Source organism: Pseudopodoces humilis, chromosome 1, assembly GCF_049639895.1.
Source record: "Pseudopodoces humilis isolate 2021_Gansu_Grassland_sample_001 chromosome 1, ASM4963989v1, whole genome shotgun sequence".
NCBI classification, from domain to species: domain Eukaryota; kingdom Metazoa; phylum Chordata; class Aves; order Passeriformes; family Paridae; genus Pseudopodoces; species Pseudopodoces humilis.
Window position 1 is genome coordinate 29,641,877 of NC_142200.1, and position 25,189 is coordinate 29,667,065.

The window sequence follows — 25,189 nt, forward strand, 5'->3', positions numbered from 1 at the left end:
GATTTGCTGCTCGGGCTGTCAGTCAAGCAGCGCGCGGCCAGCCCTGGCACGGCCGCCGTGCAGAGCGCTCTTCCCGCGCGCCGTCCCGGTCTCCCGGAGCGCTCCCTGCGCAGCCGCACCGGGCGCAGGCCGGCGAACTGCGGGCCGTGCGGCCGCTCTGGACAGCTGCCGCTGTGACCCGGCTGGCAGGAAGGTGCCGGCGAGCCGGGGCGGCTGAGGGGAGAGCGCCCGAGGTGGCTCCGTCCGCCAGAGCTTCGCTGGGAGGCTCGAGGCTGAGCCCGGCGCAGCCGCGGAGTCGCGCAGGGCTGGGCCCGGCAGCGGCGCAGGTCAGTCGGGGCGCGGGGCGGGATGAGACGGAGCGGCTGCGGCGGGCGGGAGCCGCTGCACGGGCCATGGCCTTCGGCGGAGCCCATCAGGCACCTCCCGCGGCCTGGCAGGCCGGAGCAGTCCCTTTGGCTCAGGCCCCGGAGCTCATGCAGGGCCTGCTTATAAAAACTTGTGTTTGGCCTCCTGCACTTCCCGGCCGCCCCCGTTCCGTGAGTCCCGCGGGCGTTCAGCCTCCTGGTGCCGCAGCGTGCAGTGACGGGGAGCTTTCCAGCTGTGCCTAGGCCTGTTAGAAGAGGACAGAGCCTGGTGACGGCCTCTGCGGAGATGAGAGGGTATAATATCCAGTCAGAGCGGTATTATCATCTGAATTCTAGTATCAGCTGAGAGACTGAAACATTTATAATCTTCAAGGGTCATTCCTCTAACTGCCAACTGTAGGTGGCAAAGAAACCTAAAAATGAGGATGGCAGCTTTCCACTTTCTCTTAATCCAGTTTGGGGCAGCCTGTAAAAACCATTGGTTCACCACAAAACAAATGTGGATTTATTCTGAATAAATGGCCGATGTGTTTTGACAAACAGACAAAATTCTGTTTATGTCATTGTCCATACTGGAAACCACAGCACTGTGTATTTCTTCTATGATCTTTTACCTATCAGTGTGAGGGAGGTGTTCGCTAAGGTCAGAGGTGAAGTATGACTAATTTGCACTAAATGATAAAATTTGTACTATAATTTGAGTCCAAAGTCCTTTGCCATTTGATTTCCTTGGAGGTTAGTTCTTGTCAAGCTTTTTTGGAGCTTTTTTTGACATACAGTTTAACAACAGTTGTCAATAAAGTTTTCTTTTAAATACTAATGCATTTTTTATTCTTTTTGAAGATCTGTTTCATCTGTGTTTTCTCCTACAGGTTGTTTTTCATACTTCTGCTGCAGTTCCTCCTCAGCAGCAGCTTGTTTTTCAGTTCATGCCTGTCCATCATGACTAGTTTATCAAATGAAGTGATTAGTAGTAAAACAACTGAAAGTCTCATTGCTGATACTTAATTAGAGTAGTAAATAAGCTATTAAAGGGAGGAAAAGTTAAATGGGTTTTTTGAGGTTTTTTTTTAGTGCTCATTTATACTGCATGAAGTTATCAATTTCTGTTACTTGCAATGGGGTTAAATTCACATCTGTAAGATGTATAAATTAGCTCATTAAAAGCTTTTTTTATTTTTAATTTTTAGTGGAAATTGAGTAAACCAGTAGGACACATAATCAAGAGTACTGAAGGGCTTTGCCACCTATATTTTAATTCTTCTGGAAATTAGTACAGAAATAGATGATGATGCTAGTGTTGAAATGCCTACTTTGGTTGCTAGTGCCTCTAGCATTAGGTGTTAGTAAGAATCCTTTTTTGGAGTTAGTGCTGTGTTAATGGTTGGACGTGATGATCTTAAATGTCTCTTCAATCTTGATGATTCTAGGATTCTGTGATTTACATTTTTAATTGTCATGATGACTGTAGTGTTCTCCATATCGTAAAGATTTTGAGTCTGTGAGTTGGAAAGTGGAATACATTTAAATATATTGTCTGTGAAGGTTTTGCAAGGATCTTATATTTGCCTACTAGTCTGGATTTTTTGAGGAGAGTCTGAAAGAGATGGGGTGCTTGAGCCTTTTCATGTGAGAAGTGAGAGATTGTGTGTATATCAATATTTCAAAAACCCCAGTGTTACGTATGCATATTTGCAGTTTTTAAAGTAGGAATTGAGGATGTTTATTATTGACTACAGAGAATTGTGAAATTGCATTACTCTGGGGCCAAGGCAACTGGAGTAACTCTGCTTAGCATTTTGCTTCTATTTTTACATCCTTTTAACTCCTAGGCTTATCTTTGTTCAAACTTGAGGGTTTTACATATCCTTTTCAGCAAATTAAAAAAATCTGTTCCCATTAATCTTGTTTAAATTAAGTAAATAATTAAAATTAGATGTTTTTCTGCATGAGTGTCAAATTATCTTTTCCTTTTCTTAGAAATATTGAAAAATGTAAAGTAATAGTAGTGAACTTTCTTGTATTTGATCAGCTTATGCTTACATATCTTGTAGCTAATCTTAGAACTCTTAGTATAATGGGACAGACATACAAAATATCATGTTCTGAATTTATTTTTTAAAAAAAATATTTCTTAGTTAATGGGTCTTCAGATGCATTATGGATCTACCTACTTATTAAAGGGCTTCCCAGATAGCTAGGATGGTGTGCCTCAGTTAATGTCCAGAGAGTATTAGATATTAGGCTGGATACATGTCTGTTCTGTGCAAGGATGGTGTTTAGATCTGAGAGGAAATATTTTTGTTTCATTGCTGAAAAAAATTGGCAGCTCTGTTTGTCTCCTGTTAGACTCTTTCATTATTCACCCATGTCTGTAGGTGAAGACTGTTTTATGACAGTATGGTTTATGTTTATGACATTAAGGTTTAATGTCATTAAAGACTGTAGTGACTCACAGAAAGGTTTTGATACTTAAGGTGATCCAGGACATGAAGTAAATGTTCCTGTAACAGACTAAATTAAAACTTTCCAACAGGTATTATTAGTATATAAAGACTCAATTGAACCCTTCATAGAATAGGGCAGGAAAGGTAATTTTTATACTCTGATAGTTTTTGACACTGTTACTAATCCAAGGACCTTGATTTGTTCTTTGACAACATATGCTGTGGTATAAGTCAAGAAAGACATTTTATCTTCTCTGTTTATAGTTTTTTGAGGTGATAGTCTTGAAAATGGCTAAAACCTGCTACCTAGAGAACATTTGGGAAGGAAAGAAACAGGTTAAAGGCTACATAACATTAATACCAAGAATATGGTGTATAATAAATGACTCTTCAATATATAAATTATCAAAGTGTAGGGAATGATATCTGAATCCAGTATTAACATATAGCTGGATGTAGTAATGAAGCACATGGTTAAGGGGGAAAAAACCCTAAACATTTAATTGCATGTTCAAAATGTAAGATAATGAGAATGTCTTACTTTTTAAACGTGTGAAGGTAGTTTCAAAGCCATTAGGTTCAGAGATAAAGGGAGGGGGGTACAAACAAGGGAAAAGATGGACAGTTTCTTTAAGGAAAATTAGTAGTAAATTAAACAGTGGACAAAATCAGTCAGCAATTTGAGATGATAATTTAAGTACCTTTTAGCCATGTGTTTTCTTTCTCTATTGGCTATAATGGCCTGCTTTTGCAAAATTTTTAAAAATTCTGCAACATTGTTGTTGCACTTGGAATTTCTGCAGTTATTCAGTGAAAACAACAATCAAGAAGATGTAAAAAAACAAATAAATTGTGTCCAGCTGACACTAACTGATAAGCCTCAGACATAAATGCAATTTCATTGAATTAGCTTGTAAGCATAATGTGCTCCAATAATAATAATTAAGATAATAAGAAATGTGAATAAACATTTGAATTAAAAAGATAGCACTGTATTTAATAATAAATGTTCTTCATATATTACCAATAAAATCATTCCATATTAATGTCAGTCTAACGGAAGAGTAAGATATGTTATAATACATTTTTGATACTTTCTTAAACCTTTTAGGTATTTAGTGATTTTTGGGCAGAGAGGGCTTCTTTTAAGGCTCTCTAGGTAATAACTTTTTCAATAAAGAAGTTCACTGTGTTTGTGCCAGTTTAGCAATGTTTCCTTTAAGCTATATGGTCTCTGACAGAAACTAATGTAATCTATTTCTTATTCAGTCGGTTAGTGATATTAGTGCCGCCTTTCTCTGAGAGCTGGATTTAAGAATAAGAAAGTAAGATCGTTGCCCTGGATTTTCGAAAAGCAAGCTCTGCCTCCTCAGGGATCTACTTGGAAGAATCCCCCAGGGTCAAGCCCTGGAGGGATGCAGCAAATTGATACTCAAAGATCACCTCCTCAGAGCTCAAGAGCAGTCCATCCCAACACTTATGAAGTCAGGCTAAAATGCCAGCAACTGTGCATCGATGAACAAGGAGCTCATCATGAAAGTCCGACATTAAAAGTAAATGTGCAAAAGCAGGAGCAGATTACCTGGGAGCAGTATAGAGGCAGTGTCTGAGCATGCGTGGATGTGATTACGAAAGTCAGACTCTACCTGGAGTTGAATCTGGTCAGGGATGTCAAAAGCAGCAAGAATTGTTTCTGTTAATACACCAGTAGCAGGAGGAATACTAGGGAAAATGTGGTCTCATGGCTGAATGAACAGGGAATGTGAGAAAGGCTGAGGGTTGTGCAGGCTGCCTTTGCTTCCATCTCTACTAGCAAAGACCTTCAGGAGGTGTAGAACACAGGGAAAAGTCTGGAGCAGGGAAGATGTGAAAGAGGTGTAGGTCAGAGAATACTTACATAAATAGGACATAGGTAATGCTCTGGGAATGAACCCATGAGTGCTGAAGGAGCTGGCTGATACCATTGTGAAGACAGTCTCAATAATCATAGGACTGGGAGACTGAGGAAACTGGGAGAAGTGCCTGTAGACTGGAGGAAAGTCAATGTTTTTTCTGTTTTCAAAAGGGCAGGAAGAAATTATCAGGGAACTACAGCCTGACCAGCTTTACCTTGATCCCCCAGAGGGATGGAAGGTGATGGACCAGCTAATCCTGGAAACCCTTCTAAGACACATTAAAGAAAATGATCAGGAGTAGTCAGCATGGATTTACCAAGGGGAAGCCATTCTTGACCAACCTGATAATTTTCTACAATGAAATGACTGGCTTGGTAAGCAAGGGGAGGGAGGGCAGTAGATACTTTAATCAGTAAGTCTTTCAGCGGTGTCTCCTGTGACATCCTCGTGGAGAAGCTGCTGCACTATGGGTTGGGTGTGCAAATAGTGAGGTCAGCATAAAATGTGTCGAGCAGATGGACCACAGGGATTGGCAATCAGTGGTGTGAAGTCTAGCTGGAAGCTGGTAACTGTTGTTGTACCCCGGGGGTCAGTAGTGTGTTCAGCCCTGTTTAAAATCTCCATTAATGATCTGGATGATGCAATGTGGGCAGTTAGAAGATGATAATTTTGTCAATTAAAATCAATCTTTCAGTGGAATATCTTAATGTAAATTTCTCCCTAGCAAGGTCTGATTCCCAACTGTTACCTATTTAGGAAAAACATCCGAATTCATGCAATTTCTCAGAGCATCCAGAAAGTTAATTTAAATTTTCAACCTAAATGATAGTAAATTGGAAATGGACTCACTCACTGTATTGCTGCTGCAGTTAATGACAACAGCCACTACAACTTGTTAGCTCTCTTGGACTACAAAAGTTTACTTCAGTATGGTGTTTTCAGACAGGCTGCTTATGCTGTTTTGAGGTTTTTATTGGGTTTTCTTGGTCTGGTGTTTTTTTAGAGATAGGGTTGGGCTTTTTTCCTTTAAGACACCTATTAGCGTACATACTTTTTCACTTAGACCACTGAAGAGAGTCACACCCCTTCTCTCCCTCTCATTTTAACTAACAAGCATGCTCTCAACATTGGCTGCTGTACAACACTCTCTGTAAAGTTAAAAGCAACAAATAAAAAAAAAATTTAAAATGGCCAATGCATTGTACTAAAAAGATGCAGGCTCATAGTCAGATTGTGCTGTATATGCACAGAGAAGGTAGCAGGCTATCTGTACTGTAGCTTCTTAAATAGCTAAGTTGTTCCTGCAGCCATACAGCTGACTTACACTAAAAGCATCACCAGTCTAAACTTTACAAAAATCTTCAGGAATGGACGCTGCCTGTTTGTAGCATGCCGCTCTTAGAGATGGGGGTAAGGGTTTTTTGGTTTGTAGGTAGAATACAAGAACTTCAGAAGTTTGAGTTTATTTCAGACTTTTTTGAAAGGAAACTAAATTCAGATTTTTCAGAGTAAGGGGGAAAATTAAGATAAAGAACTTTGAATTAGAGGAAGAAGAGGACATACACAGTATAGGAAGAAAGAGGAATTACAACAATGGTGCAACTCTTGATTCAAGGTTGATTCTGACTGGGTCTGGGCACTTCCTCCTTCTGCAATGGAGGACCTGAGCAGGGTTTTTGCCTTTAGGAGGAAGTTGAATTGAATGCTTCTAATATTTGTTATGTTTGTATCAGTAGCTGCCTGGGAACAATGTCCTTAAAAATCTTGTCTCTGACACTCCTTATCTCCACTCTTGGATTTTACTAAGATTATAAGTGGGGCTAGAAAAGAAAGGAGTTAATCAAAATTTAAATTCTAAGAAAACTTTAAAAAATACATTAAAATAATAGTATTCAAAAGTAATAATTATGTAGGCAGAGAAGCAGACAAAAAATATCACAGGAGGGGTTTGGTAAGGAGGAAAACTTTTCCTGAAAAGGAAATTAATATAATGCCATGACACTGTGGGGCATATCTAAATCATGAAGGGAGATACACATTGGAATTGCAGAGGGATTTCAGAAGCTGTAACAGCATACAACTCAGGCTGCCTAGCAAGGAAATTATCCCTTTTCTAAATTGTTACTTGTAATACATGTACGCAACCATTCGGTTGATTCTAAAATGCTAATGAAGTTCTAGGATTGAGGAGAAGTGTGGTGGAAGCAGATCAGTCTTCCCTTGTGTGCTTAAAGTTCCTGTAATTACCAAGTAATAAAATTGTCAAGGACTGGGGACACTGAGCACATCAAGTTTTCCCAGCCCCCCTAGTAGTCATTGTGTATGCCAGACATTTCAAAGTACAATCATACAAAAAAAAGCTAAAAGTAGGAAGGAATCACATAGTGTTAATTTAAACAGAGTAGCCCCTCACTTGCAAGTCTCAATGAATCCTACAGCAGACTTGTACAAATACTTATTTTCTTTTTAGTTTTGAAAGACAGCTAAAAGTTTCATTATTTGTATTTGCAGCGTTGTGGTGTTTTAGTTGCATGTTCAGCACGTTGAGCTTGAAGAAGAAAGAACAGTTCTTCAAGTCAAACAAAAGGCTTGAGTTTCTGTCTTGCTGTTGACTGGTGGTGGATGTTAGAGTATGATGTTGAGATTCAAAGGCTGCTGGTTTGACAATTACCTGTTTTTCCTGACCCTGTTGTTCCTTTTTACTGGTCCTGCATGTATCTTATCTGATTCTGTGGTGACCTGTTTGTGTACTAAATCTGCAGAAAAATAAGTTTAAATAGGTCAGGCTTTTGCCAGTTGAACATGCAAAAACACTTCAATAGACGTTCAAATGAGTGCTGGTGCTAATCTATATGATAAGGACATAGTATACACAGTAGAAGAAAAATAGGAGACAGTGACTGTAGCTGTCAAAAATTACATTACATTATGTTTTTATAGAACACAGGCCTGAAAAATGAGACATATAGTCAAGTAAAATACTGTTCTTTATCCTTACACCGGTTTCATAACTTATGCTATATAATAAAAAGCTGAAACTTAAAACGTGGAGTGAACAGTCTTGTCTTTTTATTGATACAGGATGTTACTGGTTCTAGTAAATCATAAATATATACAGTCTGTAACAACACTGTTTTTACATAGAGTCCTCCTTTAGGTACAGGTGCGGACAGGGGTTAATTATGACTTAGGCATTTAGGACAGATTTTACCATTCTTATCTAATAAGTATTTCTAATAAAAGGTTAAAGGACCTTATGTTCCTGCAGTGGAGTTCTTGGATCAGCATTGTTGCACTTGCATATTGCTGAATATTCATGACTGTGCAGTTGGTATGCATATGTATGTAAAAAGGAAGAAAGTTGGAATAAAATCTGGGCAGTGACTGTGTTTCATAAATGATAAGCATAAAGTGTTTAATGCAAAATTGCAGGGTTCTGTCATCTGTGGTAAATTGTATCAGAGTATATAGAGCAAGTGTTGCTTCTGAATCTCTTGTATGTATCTTCCCAATCTTCATCCTGGCATCTCCATACTTACCTGGTGATCCATTCATATGAATCAGACAGGTAGGAGCAGAACAGACACAGAGCTATGAAATAAGAATTTAAGTTAGATAACTTTTTCTTTGGTTTTTAGCTATTTTTGAATGGAAGAAATGTACGTAGGGGCATGGAAAAGATGCATAAAATTGGGATTGACACGGTGCTTGACAAATAAGGTGATGTGAGATACAGTGCCCTTACAACAATGGAATGCAGATGTTACATATATCATGAGGTGTAAGATCAACTTTTCAGAAAAGCAACAGTAACTAGCAAAGGAAGAGTTATGGCTATAACTGCCCTCATTGGAAGAGTTATGGCTATAACTGCCCTCACTGTGCTCACAACTGTGCATTCATGTTCTGTCATTGGACCATTCTGAAATGGAGCTGCACACCTTTGCCACCAGGTGATATTTCACCTGCTTTACACAAAGGATGGCTCATTTACTAAGCCTTGCATTCTTTTCACTGCTGCACATGCATTGCAGTATTACCTAGCCATTCTTGTACCAGAACCTCATATCCTTATCACACCCAAAATATCTTCAAATATAAGAGTCTCCCAGTCATCCTGTTGGTCACATCAGCAGCTGAGACCTATATTATTAACTTCATTCTTAGATTTGTTTAGCTTTTATACCTCCTGGTTTAGTCAGATATCCTTGCCTCTTCCTTAGAAGGGGCTGTTTCTTCCCAGCCAACTATCACAGTTGCCACTCTGGTCAACTACTTTGACCAAATCTCTCTTCATCATTTTAGTTCATCAACAGTAAAGGGAAGGAGAAGTCTCCAAATAATTCCTGTTACCTAGTTCCAAAGAAAAAAGAGCCTATTGTATACTAGGCACATGTTTTGCTCAGCATCTAGATCAAGGGATTTTTAACCATGTTTTTTGGAAGTCTTCAAGTTACAATGCAGCTTTGTTTTTTACACTTTCGGGTTTTTATTGCTGATTGCTTTAAAAGGAACAACAGCTAGATTTCATTTAGTGTAACAGAGAATGAGAATTTATAAGTGGAACTGACACGTCCCTTTAGAGATGAATTTGTAATTTGATGTACTAAGGAGCAGGATGACAAAAGACTAAATAAGACGAGGGAGGAAGAGAAAAAGGATATGGGATTAAGAATAATAGTGTTAACTTGTTATGTGCTTATCTTCTTGTTTATTCCAATAAATGAAAATTAGGGCATATCAAAAAAGTTGATAGAATGATGCTGTCTCTATCTTCTATGCTACGCGGAATACAAATGTACTTTGAGGTTTTATAGCCTTGAATTTAGCATCACAAATTTTAAAAAGTAGCATTTAAAATATTAGTTATGAGGTAATTATCAGATCTGGTTGTTTGGATCTAATAATCTGTCTTTTAAGAGTGCTGAATGATGACAAATTTATCTGAATTCAGTAGAAGCTTTTAGCATTCAGAATATCTTTAGGAGTGGCCAGTCATAGTCTTGGTTGCTAGCATTCATCGAGGGGATATGTTACACTGATGCGGGATTTTCAGTTTCCATCAAATGCTGACAGAAATTACTGATTTACAGCTTCTAACAGTGCAGCACTTTCCTGCTGCTCTTCATTACTGTTATATCAATTCTGGCTCTTCTGAGCTGGTTTTGATTTTGTAACTCAAAGCCCTAATATTTTGATTCTGGCAGGTAGTTTATGGAAGATAAATCAATGAGCTATCGTTATGTTTCCTTGCTGTCTCCAGGCATTCAGCAGTGGCTAATCTCTTGTATCTCATTTTATGAAAATCTAATTTTACTGAGTTAAAATTGGAAAAACAACCTGTGATTTGAATGTGTCATTGTCTTGTGCTTGGTCTTTGGATCTTAAATATAACTGTAGCATTTAGGATTCTGGGATTATTTTCTAGTTGTTCTCTTAAACTCCATAATAAAATCCTTAATTTTATCTATGGAGTTGATTTGTTACACAGTCATTCAGTGTTTTCCTTGAATTCATCTCTTTTGAGAAATAGTCCTTTCTCCCAGGAATATAAGGAATAAATAATAGTTTCTGTGATTGCAGTGTGTTACTGACTTTTCAATTAGTGTTAGCAGTTACTCCAAACAGTTGAAGAATCAATTTATGTTCTTTAGAAAATGATAGTATTTGTCTGAAGTATATAGAAATCCACACAGTAATACAAAATCAATCTTTTTAAAGGTTATTTGAGGTAATGATATAGTGATAAGTTAATTTTACGGTGATTAAGAGACAACACAGTTGGGGCTCCCAATTAGACTTTGATCTGAGGATATTTCTCTCTGCACTTGATAAGCAAGAAAGAAATGAGAATTAATGGTGAGACATGAGGCTTTGAGCAGCTGGGGTCCATGTTCTGTCTTATGAGAGTTGGTGTAAAGGAAGGTTTTAAAATTAAGTGAATATCTATCTTTTGATTTCTCATCTTTAAGATTTATTGATTTTAAATTGACATCTAAAATATCCTCTGCTATTGAGAGTACCCAAAGAGAACAGTTAAATGATATGCATTTCCACAAAGAAGAAAGTAGAACACTCCACATCATCTCAGCATTCTTGTGATGGGTGGAAAAGTAGTTTTCATTGCTATCTGTTGGTACCCTAACTTTATGAATACCAAAAGAGGGATAGTAAACCAAGGCTATGGCTTGCTTCTCTGCTCTCACACTTACCCAGTATGGCAACATTGACTGTACAATACCAAATGTAGCTCCTGAAGGAAAAAGGAGCTGTGTGTTAGTGTTATCTCCAAAGAGCAGATGATTTCTAGCATGTCCACTCTATGTTCTGCTTCCCCATGCTTGGACCATTGATCTCAATGCTGGGACTTGGCAGAAGCTAGTCTGTTGAAAAGGCTGCAAAATTGTTACCCTTAATGTATATCCTGTTGTTTCTTTGTGTAGAGATAGTTCATTATTATAAACTAAAATAGTAATAGTGATTGTTAAAAGAGACTGTATATCAGGAATTCTTCTGTGGCCTGGGAATTAAAAGAGTTGTCCAGGCAGAAATAATACAACATGATTAGTGATGAATATAAAAGAATAGCATAGGAATGTAAGAATAAAATCAATGACTCTGAAGAACAAAATAAGTTTCAATTTACAAAGCACAAGAAAAGAATCAATGAAAGGGTCCAAAAATCTGAGTAAGAGGAGGCATGAAGGGATAAGTCCATTACCTAGATCTGTTATTAAATAAGAAGGGAGAACAAGGAACAGACTTTCAAAGACTGATTCTTTCCTTCATACTTTGTAAAAGAGATATATTGTGACCTGCTACTTTCATAAAATTAATCTTAGACAGGAAATAAGAGTGGAACCAAAGCACAGAAAGAATAGCCTAAGGAAGCTTAAGATAGATGTGCTCAAGTGGCAAATCCTAATAAAATTCATCCTAGAATGATTGAGGAATTAGGCACCGCTGATTTTATTTATTTATTTAATATCCCAGAGGGTGGAAATAGCCAGCAAAATGGGTTTGTGTGTATCTGGTTTTGTGCCTCTTTATTCTTCTGTTAAGAGAATTATTGAAACTGTCAGTTTTGATTCCAAATAAAGGTTCAGGAGTAAATAGTTTAGCAATTAATTTGTATCTAATGATGTGTAGAAGAGAGATGGTAAAACAGCCAGTATGGTTTGGTGAGACCTGTTTGTAAGAAACCTCAATATTTTTCTCTTCTAAATAAGAATAATAAGTTTAGTAAGAGGATAACTTTAGGTACAATAAAGCTTGATTTTAATAAAGTCTTTTTCCCTACATGAGCAAACTAGGGAAACATAATATCAATATTGTCTCCGTTAGATGTTGATGTTATCAGCATCAAGTTGAAAGAGTGCCTTTACAGAGTAATTATCTATAGTACCCTGTCAAGATGAAAGGCATTAGTGAGTTGGATGATGGAAGAGAACACATACTTAGAAAAGTTACTGATGATACAAGCTGGAAAGGTTGAAAATTTAGGGTTTTCTTTTTTTATTTGTTTTAAACATAAAATCTGAATCCAAAATACTCTTGATTAGTTTGGAAAGTGTAAAATCAACAAGATGAAAAACAATGCAGGCATTTAACATGAAGAGCTCAAATTATGTGAATCCAAAACAGGAAATAATTATTCAGATAGAAAAATGAGAGAAAAAGACATGAAGATATAGTAGATCTCAAGGTATATTACTGCTGGGATAAAGGTAAAGTTGTTATTTTGTCATGGATTTTTTTACTTGGGTTTCTAGTTTGGGTTGGTTTTTCTAGATCATACCAGGCATATCGTAGGAAAGCAGATATTGTCTAGTTTGGCAAATCTTCTGTGGGTAGTTGGTCCTCTCACATGCCTACATGCCTTGCTGCTTTTTGCTCTTTAGAAGGTGCAGCAAAATGGAAATTCCTTTTCATTGTTCCTGATTTCTGCTATGGAATGAAAACCATCCTGATTTGTACTAAACATGCTGTATACTGAATGTGAGAAAAAGAGTCTTTGTAATTATTAGGGTCATAAAACACTGGAACAAACTGTGGAATTAGCTTTCTTGGTAATTAAACTTGTGTCAATATATTCTCAAGCCTTCGTGCTGTTTGTGTTGCATTAGGATTTGGTGGTCTCTTGTAGCCCACTCCATCTGCATACATGTACGTACAGTGTTAGACTACATGTGTTGTCTACACAGAAGAAATTGTGTAAAACAATTAAATCTCAAACTCAGTAAAGTTAGTAGATGTGCTACTTACACATCCTAAATATATTCTTAAATTCACAGAATAAACTAGATTGTAAAAGATCTTAGAGCATCAAGTCCAACCTATGACCTAACACCTCCTCATTAACTAAAACATGGCACTGAGTATCATGTTCAGTCTTGGTTTAAACACCTCCAGGGATGGTGACTCCACCACCTCCCTGGGAAGATGATGCCAGTGTCCTGTCACTCTTTCAGTGAAGAATTTTTTCCCGATGTCTAACCTAAACATCCCTTTGCACAGCTTAAGAGTGTGTCCTCTCATTCTGTCACTGGTTGCCTGGAAGAGGAGACCAACCCTCACCTGACTACACCCACTTTTCAGGCATCTGTAGAGAGTCAGAAGGTCTCCCCTGACCCTCCTTTTCTCCAGGCTAAACAACCCCAGCTCCCTCAGCCGTTCCTCACAGGGTTTGTGTTCCAAGCCCCTCACCAGCCTCGTTGGCTTCCTCTGGATGCGCTCAAGAGTCTCACAGTCCTTCCTAAACTGAGGGGCCCAGAACTGGACACAGCACTCAGAGTCTGGCCTCACCAGTGTTGAGTACAGGGGAAGAATGACCTCCCTGATCCTGCTGGCCACAATACAGGCCAGCATGCTCTTGTCCTTCTTGGCCACCTGGGCATACTGCTCATGTTCAGTCAGCTGTCAACCAGTACTCCCATCCTGGGCACTGTCCAGCCACACCGTTCCTGGTCTGTAGCACTGCAGGGGATTGTTGTGGCCAAAGCACAGGACTCAGCACTTGTACTTGTTAAACTTCATGTTGGACTTGGCCCATCTGTCCAGCCTGTCAAGGTCCCTTTGCAGAGCCCTCCTACCCTCCAAGGGATCGACACACACTCCCAGCTTAGTGTCATCTGCAAATTTACTCATGGTGCACTCAATCCCCACATCCAGATCATCAGTGAAGATATTAAACAGGACTGATCCCTGGGGGACAGCACTAGTGACTGGCTGCCAACTGTTAGGAACAAATTTTGGTTTTTAATTTAATAAATATGTTTTTATTTTGCTTCTCAAAAAGTGATTTGACAGATCATACTTAAAATTATTTTTAGGCTTCTGCATATATGTCTATCTGTCATCTAATGATTATGCTAGAAGAGCAGGGAATGTGATTGCAGTAGCTCTGAGATAGAAACCTCTTGATTACTCATCCACGGTATAAAAGCCCTGTGGAAAAAATGGCACCCAAGAGGTTGTATTTGTATATTTCTGCAGGCAAAGTTTACAGACCTGTAAATTTAAATGTAGAATTTTTGTGGGCAGAATGCATTGACAAATATGCCTGATGGTAATACATCTCCTACTGATAGTACCAGAACAGGTCAATAATAATGCTTATATTGATAGCAGCAATGCAGGAGATGTTACTTGGTATTATAGCTAAAATCCATGTTATCCCCTTAATTATAATTACATTAATATTGACAGGCTGTTGACAATACTCACATTACTATTGATAGATTTCTGTCAATAACATGTTTCCAAATAAAATATATTCATTCATAATTTCTACAATGCTCAATAACAGCACTAATATATACCAGAATAAATTCCTTTTTCCCTTGTGATACACAGTAATTTTTTTTTGTATTGTACAAGTGAGATTGTTTATTTGTTTGGTTAAAAAAAGACAAAACAGGCAAAATATAGGTTATTTAAGAAAGGAACATTTTTTGATTTTTTTTTTTTTTTCTGCCAGGCAATTATTTTTTTTTTTCTTTCTATACAATGTCTTTGAGAGTAGAAAGTAAAGGGAGCACCTTAAAAGTACCAGTCTTTACTCTTATGCATTAAAGAGTATTTATGTAAGAGGTTCATCACACATTGTTTATTTTATATCTGAATGTTGATACCTGTCCATTACTGGGTCTATGATTCTGAGTTCTTATATTTTAAGCAACTTAGAATAAGAGAGTTAAAACAGCAAGGATTTGACAAATATAATTTAATAAAAAAACGTGGACAAAAACGAGCATTCTCTATATTCTGTTTAGCTCAGCAAAATATAAAAGGCAAAAATAACATTTAAAAAAGTACAAGATAAATGTCTTAACATTTATAGAGTGCGTTTTTATCTAGTTTTACGTTATTATAGTTCTCATTTATTTCTACTGTAGTACTACTGTCTTCAAAAACAGTGTAAACTGAAAACCAACAAATTTCTGAAATTTCTGAAAGGACTTTGTATATAATTAATTTTTAAAGGGAAATTTCCTACCATGGCAAAATTGAGACTAAAATTTAGGGCTCTTCTCAAAGAAACTGTTGTTCTTATTCAGATCATTAGGACTTTTAAAGACATTTTCATAGGACAGTGCAGATTTTAAACTGTCCCTTTTAATATTTGCCTGTGGAAAGCAAATATCTTCCATTTATGTGCAATAAAGCCTGAATTCAGAAGAAAGCATAGTGGATAGCAGAACACAAAGCACACTGAAATGTGTTTGCCCATTAAAATCAGAAGAAATCAGAAGTATATGGATATAATCACTGGGTAATTTGCAGGGTCCAGTTAACAGCCAAGCCGTAGCCTATGACAAGCTTTAAATGTTCGTCGGAAAGAACTTCGGAACAGAGTCCAGATTTATTGCTTGAATTTAGAACACTTAATTATTCATCAAAAAGAAAGCTTGTTGTTGTTGCTTTTGACATAGCTATGTTACAAACATAATTTAAAAGATTGCATCATTATTGTTGTTTGGTATTCTTCCTTTTCCATGTAGTCTGTATAAATGTGACTAAAAGTTCAATCGATTTGATAGGTGGTAATTTGGGAAGAGATATTAAACATGACACCATTAAGCAGTATATGTGGTGTTGATTGTGATTTTTATAAAAAGGAGACTTGTTGGATTTGGCAAAATTTCAAAGGTTAACAAACAGTAGTTGTGCTGCTCAGAGTGTTGTCTCAAAAGGGGTTCCCATTTTCTATATACAACGTTCCAGCGCACTCTGGCAGATGCAATGAAATTATTTCATCCAAATACAGTTCTGTATAGGATGGTGGGCATGAAAAAAAATACAAATTAGATTCTGCAATGAGGCAATGGGAATGTCAAGCTCCAAGTCCCAGAGAAGATCTTTACAACATTTAGTGTACTCTTCTGTAAAAATTTTGAATAAATTAATTGCTAAAACAGGTAGGTTCAGGCATCATTTGGACAAGTTTCAAGAATTTCCAAGGATGGAGATTTCAGTCTTGGTAGACAAAATGTTCCAGCTTCTTTGGGTCCAATTGGAATTTCTCATGTAGTGACTTAACACACGGTTGCCTTTCTTTCTTTCATTGCATATCACAGAAAACTTTGACTTAATCTTCTCTGCAACCTTTAGGAAGTAGAAGATTATTCATAGACCACTTCGTAGCTGCCTTATCCTTCAAGTTGGACACTCTGAGTTCCTTCAAGCTCTTCTCATATATCGGGACCTGGGGTTCCCTGATGGTATGAGTTACAGGACTCTTTCCAATTTGTTGACATTTCTTTTGTACTATTCATAGAAAAGTGCCAAAACTGGACTTAGTATCCCAGGTGTAGACTCACCAATGGCAAGTGGAGGGTAACATGCACATTCTTCAGACTGCAGGCTATACACGTGCTCATGTGCTGCAAGGATGCACTGGTGGCTTGTGTTCAGCTTGCTGCCTGTCAGAATCCCCACATCCTCTTTTTTGGAGCAGGTGTGCAGTCATACAGGCTCCCAGCCAATGTGTATTTCATGATCCATTCTTCACTTGCTCAGGTTTCTTTAGATAATTTATCTATAATAGGGTGAAAAAAATCTGTAAATATTTAGTCTATCTTATTTATGAGAAAACTACAACAGAAATTTTTCACAGCACCTGTGGTAATGAAAAACAGTTGGAAAAGATGGTTGAACTGATGTTGGAAAATAGTAGATGGATCAAGGAAGTTGTTGGATAAGATGTCCCTTTTGAGTAACTTCAGCATTTTTAAGGGAGGTTTTGTGTGTTGGGAATTATGTGAAACTAGAACAAAGTGAAATGAGTAGAAGAGAAAGTGAAGAAGACATTAGACTTTTAAGGGTTACGAGTGAATAACCAGTGACATGTTCCAGAGCAGATGGTTATCAAAGGCTCTGGTTCCTAAAATTATAGTGTAGTGAAAAGATGAGGGATAGGAGGGTGGATGGTCATTGGTGCTGGAATTTTTTAAGTGGTGCAGCAAAATCCAGTAGGGGTTGAATCGACCCTTTGATAATAAATTAGAGGGAAGTTATTTGGATTATACTGGAAAATGTTTCCTGTGCTTTGGTTCCTGCTGCAGAAAATACTTAAGTGTGAGGAAGACAGCCTTGGGTGTACAGCCTTTGTATCCTGTTTTTTCCAGCTGGAAAAGTGGGTTCATGCAATGAACCCTGTAGCTGTTTGCCCAGAGGAGGTGGCCTTATACTACCTTCAGCCATGTTTTGCCTGCTAATAAGGAATGAGGAGTTTAAAAAAAAAGTGAGTGGAGGTATTGTATGCTCTACCCATGTAGCTGTCTTAGTTAATTGGAAACTACTGTTACACACCCTACGCTAAGAACAAAATCATATTTCCTTGCAGTAATAACTAAGTATAAATATGGAAAGCAGTAGGAAAGCCACGGATGATGTTTTTGTTCATTTGAAGGATTTTATTTTTACTATTCTTGGCATCATTAGCAACCATTACTACCAAGATCCTCCACAGCATCTTTTACTCACAGTAATCTTGTATGGTTACAAGATATTTATTTTATTTTATCATTAAGAATGTGAGGCACTACCTCCCATACTTTCTCCAGAAGTCTGTGAACTCCTTGCAGGTCTGTTATGCAAAGAATCTGGTTTAGAAAGTGAAATACGTTGCCTACTGTCTTAAAACACTTCTAAATCACTTTTGGGTTTTTTCTTTTGACAAATGGAAGCAAAAATTAGTTACCCCACAATTTTGCATTGAGGTGTTACCTGTATTTTGCTTTGGCAATTTATTGCATTTACTTCCCAGTCAGACTTCCAGATGCAACAACATTTAAAAGAATCCATTTTAAAAAATACTGTTATTTTTCTCTATGATGCTTGATCAAGAATAGTGTACATTTGTTGAGGTTGCTAATATACATTAATCGTCTTGCATAGAAATGTTAATATGACAAGCAGCACAATCCCATACCTGTCAAAAATACTCTAGAAAACACATGCAGACTTCAGTGAAGTACTGTATAATAATTTATGTCTGAATGCTGAATATTTCTTTAATCTCATATGATTTTTCTCTAAACAACTCACTGCCTTTATTGAGAAAATTTTATTCATTCCCACCTTAGTTTTCATCCATATCTTTGTGTAATTCCTAAAATTGTCAGTATTTCTAAGGTTTTGCTTTCAACTGTAGTAATTGAAGTGTTCATATGACAACAGTTAGTCTGCTTCACTGTTTTTTTCCAGATTTTTTGGTTAGTATGTTCATTTTCCTTATTTCTCCATAAAGCACCATATAGTGTTACAGCTTTCTGATATATTTTAAGGTTCAACTGAATATTAGTTATGCCCTGCAATATTTTTTAAAAATGTATGTGTACGTTTAATAATACTTATAGATATATAAATATGTGGATTTTTCTTAATATCTAGATGATGTTGAACACTTTTTTATAACCAAATGTTAACTGTTTGTGAGAAATAGTCAAGTATAATTTCTTCTGAAAATGAGATTTTAAACTAATTTGAATGTATAATAATTTTATATTAATGTAAAGCATCCTGAAAGGGATTGTGGCATATTAATAACATATTTATAGAGCATTCTGAGAACTTTGTTTGTTGTTTCTTGCCTGCTGCTGGTATATTACAAGTTTTTTATCTTTAATAAAAACAGAAATAGGAAATATTCCATTATACTAAAACTTATTTGTGTTTTATTTCTAGAAAGTTTTTTTGCGAAGAAATGGCCTCCAGCATTGGAAATGAAAAGAGTGTGAATCCTGTGCTCAGAATAAGTCAACTTGATGCTCTTGAACTAAACAAAGCACTGGAACAACTAGTGTGGTCCCAGTTTACCAGCTGTTTTCATGGATTTAAACCAGGGGTGTTGGCTCATTTTGAACCAGAAGTAAAAGCATTTTTATGTCTTATATTATGGAAATTCACTATCTATTCCAAGAATGCAACTGTGGGACAGGCTATTCTCAATATTCAATACAAGAATAACTTAGCTCAGACAGAGAAATACCAGCCTCTGAGCAAACACCAGAAGTTGTGGTATCTTATTTTCACTGTTGGTGGAAGATGGTTGGAAGAAAGATGTTATGATTTATTTAGCAATCGTCAACAGCAATCTTTTGGCAAAATTAAGAGCTGTATTAGTTTTGTCTCTGGACTTCTTAAGCTTTGTGGACTTTTAAATTTTCTGATTTTTCTTCAGAAAGGAACATTCGCAACACTTACAGAACGTATTCTAGGAATTAGGTCAGTTTTTTGCAAGCCACAAGGTGTTCGTCAGATAGGATTTGAATACATGAACAGGGAGCTCTTATGGCATGGCTTTGCTGAATTTTTGATATATCTGCTACCACTCGTTAATGTACAGAAACTGAAACTTAAAATTTCTTCTTGGTGCTTGCCTATCGCAGGTCTTTCCAATAGTGAAAACACGTTAGCGGCTCACTGCAGGGAATGTTCACTATGTGGGGAGTGGCCTACCATGCCCCATACCATAGGCTGTCCACATGTTTTTTGTTACTACTGTATTAAAAGTAATTTTTTATTTGATATGTATTTTACATGTCCTAAATGTGGCTCTGAGGTACACAGTCTTCAGCCATTGAAGTATAAAATTGAAATGGCAGAATTGCACATCTGATGTGAGGTTTAGTTTTATACTGTACATGATATGTATTGAAGAGATTAATGGAAGAATTCAGAAATTATTGAAAGCAGACTGCTTAAAGATGGTTTTGGAGACTCTGTAATTTATTGTAACATGTATTTTTACTGGTCTTAGGTTTTTATTGAGTAACAGTGCTGTAATGCCTTACCCTGCTTGGCAGGTATGGGGAAGGTAGTTGGATTTACTCTGCGTGGTGCATGGGAGAAACAACAACATTCTCAGGAGGTTCAATAAGAACTTCTACTTGCAAAATTTAGAATATTCCAATTCCATCATAAGTATGATGTTACACTAAAAGAAACGAAGGTGTAAAGAAGGTGTAAGCAAAACAGTGTACCTTCTAGACCTTCATGAGATGACAGCTAATTTGCCCAGGTAACCATGTCTCTGATTTTCAATTATGTATTTATTGCCTACCATCTCTTCCCTCAGAAGCTGAGGGATGAAACCCATCATCCATTGGAATGTGGCAGCTGTTCAGGGTAACCCACGTTCTTCTGAGTCAGAGACACTGAAGAGGACTGTTTACTCACAAGATGCTGTCTGTAGGAATTACCACTCAAGTTTTTTGGTGTGGTTAAAGTGAGTGCCAAATCCTGAGAGTTCTCTTCCATACAGAAAAAAGTCAAACACAGTTATGTGCAGTTTAATATATTAAAATAGGTAATTTCCTGTGTTTTGCTTTCACTGTTTGCTTTCTTAGTTGGCTTTGCAATGTTTTAATTGTTCTAACACTTTGTCCATTTACTTTTCAACCTGGTTTTATGAGATTATTTTCTTGTTAATTGCAGTCCTTTTTTTGGCAGAAAGTCTTATCCAGAAGAGTCTCATTAACAGAAAAATCCATTACATCCTCTTTTGAATCTTAAATTGTCAAAAACATATACAGTTAAATTGAATAAATAGCTTTATGGTGGCTCTGTTCTTGATTGGCAATCATCAATAGTCAGTCCCAAAAATAGCAGGCTAACAGCTGATTGAGTATCTCTGATCTACTTTTATGAAATGGTTTATTACATTCTTCATTCTACATTCTGATTAGAACAAGCCACTAGCCTGTTTGTTTGAAGATCTTAAATTCTATGTTTTGATCTTTAGAGTGACACACAGTGCTTTCATCTGATGTAATTAGATATAGTTAGCAGGTGGGCAGCCCAAAACTTCATTAATTCTGCTACTGTTCTGTGAGTCAACAGAGACTTCAGAGCACATGCTTCCAGATACTTTGCTGCAGTGTTATTTGCTGTCAAATGTGTATATTAGCAGCCTGCCATATTTCTGTTATTTGCTGTTGCAATTAGAACCAGCAGGTGTAAACCTGTTTTTATTAGAGTATGAAAACTGACAAGTCATTTGGAGAGCATCCTGAAGTTATGTCATGATCCTGATGGAATTTTGTATGAATTGTCCATCCACGATACTCAATAGCTTTTCCCAAAGAAGCGTATTAGCAACCCTGACATCAAGGTGATCTAATGTCTTCAGAAACATTGTTAGGATTTTTGGTACTTTGGTCTTTAACTATACTTACTAATTAAGACTTGTATGCATCCAAAATCCAGTGTTTGTAGCTTACAATCATAGCAGACCTTTGTTTGCTGTGGACTCTTCATTTATTCTGAAGTTTCAGAGCAATATTTTATCAAAAGAGCATGGATTCGCTCTGTTGGCTTTCTGCTAGGTGTCATGTCCTTCTTACGTTGGAGTTAGCTTCTTTCCTATTTAGAAATGTTTAATTTTTTGAATATGAAAGAAAGTTATCTTCCTTTTTCATTCCACCTGCTTCTGTCCTGCTGTTTGATGTGCGTAAGCTGTATGAATTTCTTGGGGTTTGTTTTGTCTCTTGGAGCTTCATTCAGGTAAAGTTTGTACTCTGTTTTTCATCCCTGCTACACTATAAATACAAAACCTGTTTCAAGCAGTTTAGTACTTGAACAGCTGTTTTCTGCTGGCTCTGCTATATTGCACTTTACTGTTCGTTTTTTTTTCTGGATTTAGACTTTTAATACTTAACCTGTGCTGACTTATTGCATAAGTCACTTAAGCAAAGTGTTGTTCTACTTCTGTAGTGTGTCCTCATCACTGTGTTGGGTTTGTAGCCCATAACATTAACAAAGTTGTGGCATAAACAGGTTTTGTTATCCTAAGACCCTAGATATTAAGGTGGGGGTTTAGGTCTTTCCTTTTCCATGCAAGTAAGCAGGTACCAAGCAACTCACAGAAGTGGGTGGTTTGGGAAAAGAATGGTTGTTTATGTCAGATACAGATTTTTTTTGTCTCCCATATGGTAAAACCTTTGCTCAGTAGTAGTTGCAGCTGAGATTAATGAGACCAGGGTTCCAGCTTGAATATTGAAAAATATGCTCACTACCAGCTTATCTTTTTAGTACTTCAAAATCAATATTCAGCATTTTTCTGAAGCACTTTAAATATGTACTTTTTTAATATTTAATTCTGTTTTGTTGTGTCTTGTGATCTGTAAGCTGCAGAAGAGTCTTAGTTGAAGATATTACAGGCAAATACTGATAATTTGTAGATTAATCAAAGGATAATTAGTTGTACATATTAATTACCTTGATAATTTGTCCTCATAAGCATTATATTTTTCAGGTTTAAACTCTGCTTTAACAAAGGACTGCTACATCTGGTCCTACTTCCTGCAGCAGAGGGAATACAATTGTTTTGGAATGTTAATCTTTAAAAAAAAGGGGGTTACTACTCAGCTACCATTAGAATGTAATTGCGAGTAGTCATATGTGCATCAGAGAAAAGGATAAGTGCTTAGAATTTAGAGGAGCTAAAGGGCCAGAACTTCTGTTCAGTCTTCGATAAGCGTTACAGCCTTCTGTTACCAGTTTTTCTGTGTTCTGTTGGCTTTGTGTGCTTCATGAACATTTCATTATCAAAAATCAAAAAATGAAGGTGTAAATAAATTACATTAGACTAATTACATTCATAAACATACTAGAAAACTTTTCATTTCTTCATTTGAATGAGAATTACGAGTTGCCACAAGGTGTGATTCAGGACGCATTCAGATTAAAGGAGTCAAAGAATGCTGATTTTTACTTCCACATACCATCACCATTCCATCTACACTGTATGTTTTAAGGGAAGTCTTATATAAATAATTTTATAGAAGACTTACAAGCAGGAGTTTCTGTAAAAGAAAAGAGATGAAAAGTATTTGATTTCTGCCTTACCTGGAAATAGTTACTTTTTCTTAAGTGTGAGATATGATGGACAAAGCTGATCTCAGCATTAGTAAAGAGACAAAGTGAAGAAAGATGAAAGATTATGTATTTGCTCAATCTATTATAATGTTGTTACTTGAGAATATTAATGCAATTGTTATCTGGGATGTGTCATTCTTATGAAAACCAAGTTGATAAATAAATGATACTTTTCTTAACAGGAGGTCCTGAAGTTTGGCTTTTTATTAAAAGAGTTTTTCTGGAAGGGTGGTTATTTCTTACTCAGTGGATGACTTCATACTGCCATTTATGAGACTAAAATGCAAAGTGCGAAACTAGTTTAGACTTCTCGTTAAAACTTTCTTCAGTTTTAGGTTTAAGCAAATTATCTTCTTCACTTTTCTTTTGAGTAGATTAGTCATAGATGTTACATTTCACTGTGTGTTTGCTAGGAAGCTGTGTTGTCTTGTACTAAGAGAATATTGTGGCACGACGGCACAGGAAAGGGTCGTGCTTATGGCCACGACAGATAATAAAACTGATGGTCATTGGCTTTTAATACAGTATGGTAACCTGAGCTGCTGCAAGTTGTAGTGCATGCAACCAAAACAGCAGAATCAGTTTCAAAATGGTGCTTCAACCCCTTACCTATTCCCTGAAGGAACTCTTAGTAGAACTGGTTGAATAGATTACAGCTGCCTGCCGTCAACTTCCCAAGAGAGTTTTGCATGCTGACAACATTAAAACTTTCACCTAAATTGTCACCCCCATCGTAAGTTTCTGCCATTACAGGGGACTGCACTTCCAAAGCAAGGAGCTGGCACAAGCGTGGCCAAATACCGTTCAAGGAGAGGACATTTGTGTGTAGAATCCCTCCCAGACTGGCACCAGAAAAATCACAAACATGTGCAGGCAGGTTTGTAGCACATCTGCTAAAGCCAGCTAGTCATCTTTTCTGTTCTCTAGAGCACACATGGGGTTTTAGAATTCTCAAACTCCGTTGATCTGCGTACAAATATGCAGATCTGTTTCAGATAAGAGGTGTGGTGTGGGCAGACTTGTACAGCAGCAGGTGCAGTTAGTTCTATGTCTTGCAGGCAGTTTTTAATAAGTATAAAATCCTTAGCTCATGCCTCTCTGATCATGGGTCTCCTAAGAGAACAAACTGGTGCAAAGTATAATAAAGTTGACTGGTGTGCTACCATTCATCTCATACCTGTCTACTTTCAGGGACATATTTCAAGGATACTTCAGAGGAAAAAAGGTTGTCAGTCTCATAAATGCTCTTCATTAGGCTATATTGGAAGACCTGTAATGGAAAACTAATCACAGCATGTTGGAGTAGCTCAGGAGAGGGGGGAAAAGCTGACTCCTCTCTTCCAGTGTTTTCTGTATTCATTGCAATCTTCTCTCTAAATTCTTGACTGCAAAACTGTCAACTTTCATTAACGTGACCAAAGCATCCCATCATGTTCCCTTGCTTTTACTTGCCAATAGCTGGTATGCCATTTTGTTTAAAGTCCTTATCTAAATAGTCCTTCAGGAGACACTGTGCCAAGGAAATAACCCTAGATAGCATCTCCAGGTTGTGCAGTTGGCAGGGATACCTCTGATGCAGTAACTGTGTCAAGGATAATCCTTGGAGGTACATTGTCGTAATGGAAAAAAGCTCACATTTTACAAGTTCAGTAGTTTTCAGGTACCTGATTCCCTAACAAGATGGCCCGCATACCCTCTGTAGTTAGTTCTCCTTTGTGGCCTGAAGACAGGGTGCATAAAGGATCAGGGTTTTCTGCCTAAAGGCAGGGCACTCCCTGGGGATTGGCCTCTAGGAGAGTGCCTGTTGCAGCAGGCAAAGACAATAAATTGCATCTGTGGCAGTACTGACTCTTCTATGAGACTATGTAGTACCTTTGAAGAGTTTTGAAACTTGTCCTGTTCTGTTGAGGTCTACTGCCTGTTACGTGGTTACTCTGGATGAATTCTCTCCCATTGTACCCAATTTTGATACAAAGTTTTTCATCATGGTTGTGTGGGTTGCAGTAAGGGCTTGGTATTATGGATGTTGACACCCAGTTTGTCGCTGGTCTTCATCTTAATTTCAGATGCATTAAACCACAACAGAAACTGTGAACAT

General features: G+C 37.3%; 1 protein-coding gene across 3 annotated transcripts; it reads left to right on the forward strand.

Moving 5' to 3' along the window:
* Positions 1–57: 57 nt before the first annotated feature.
* On the forward strand, positions 58–23,275 carry PEX2 (peroxisomal biogenesis factor 2). 3 transcript variants are annotated; one of them, XM_088065097.1, is made up of 3 exons: positions 58–326; positions 4,878–5,081; positions 18,898–23,275. In XM_088065097.1, the coding sequence occupies exon 3, from the start codon at positions 18,917–18,919 to the stop codon at positions 19,829–19,831; it is 915 nt and encodes a 304-aa protein (XP_087921223.1). In that variant the 5' UTR covers positions 58–326; positions 4,878–5,081; positions 18,898–18,916; the 3' UTR covers positions 19,832–23,275. The 3 variants fall into 3 exon arrangements, with proteins under 3 accessions (XP_087921223.1, XP_014113151.2, XP_014113162.2); XM_014257676.2 differs by lacking the exon at positions 4,878–5,081; XM_014257687.2 differs by lacking the exons at positions 58–326; positions 4,878–5,081 and adding an exon at positions 16,381–16,430.
* Positions 23,276–25,189: the final 1,914 nt, after the last annotated feature.

What these genes read in the sequence shown, in the direction of transcription:
- PEX2 (XM_088065097.1), top strand. Translation starts at nt 18,917, where the DNA reads ATGGCCTCCAGCATTGGAAATGAAAAGAGTGTGAATCCTGTGCTCAGA.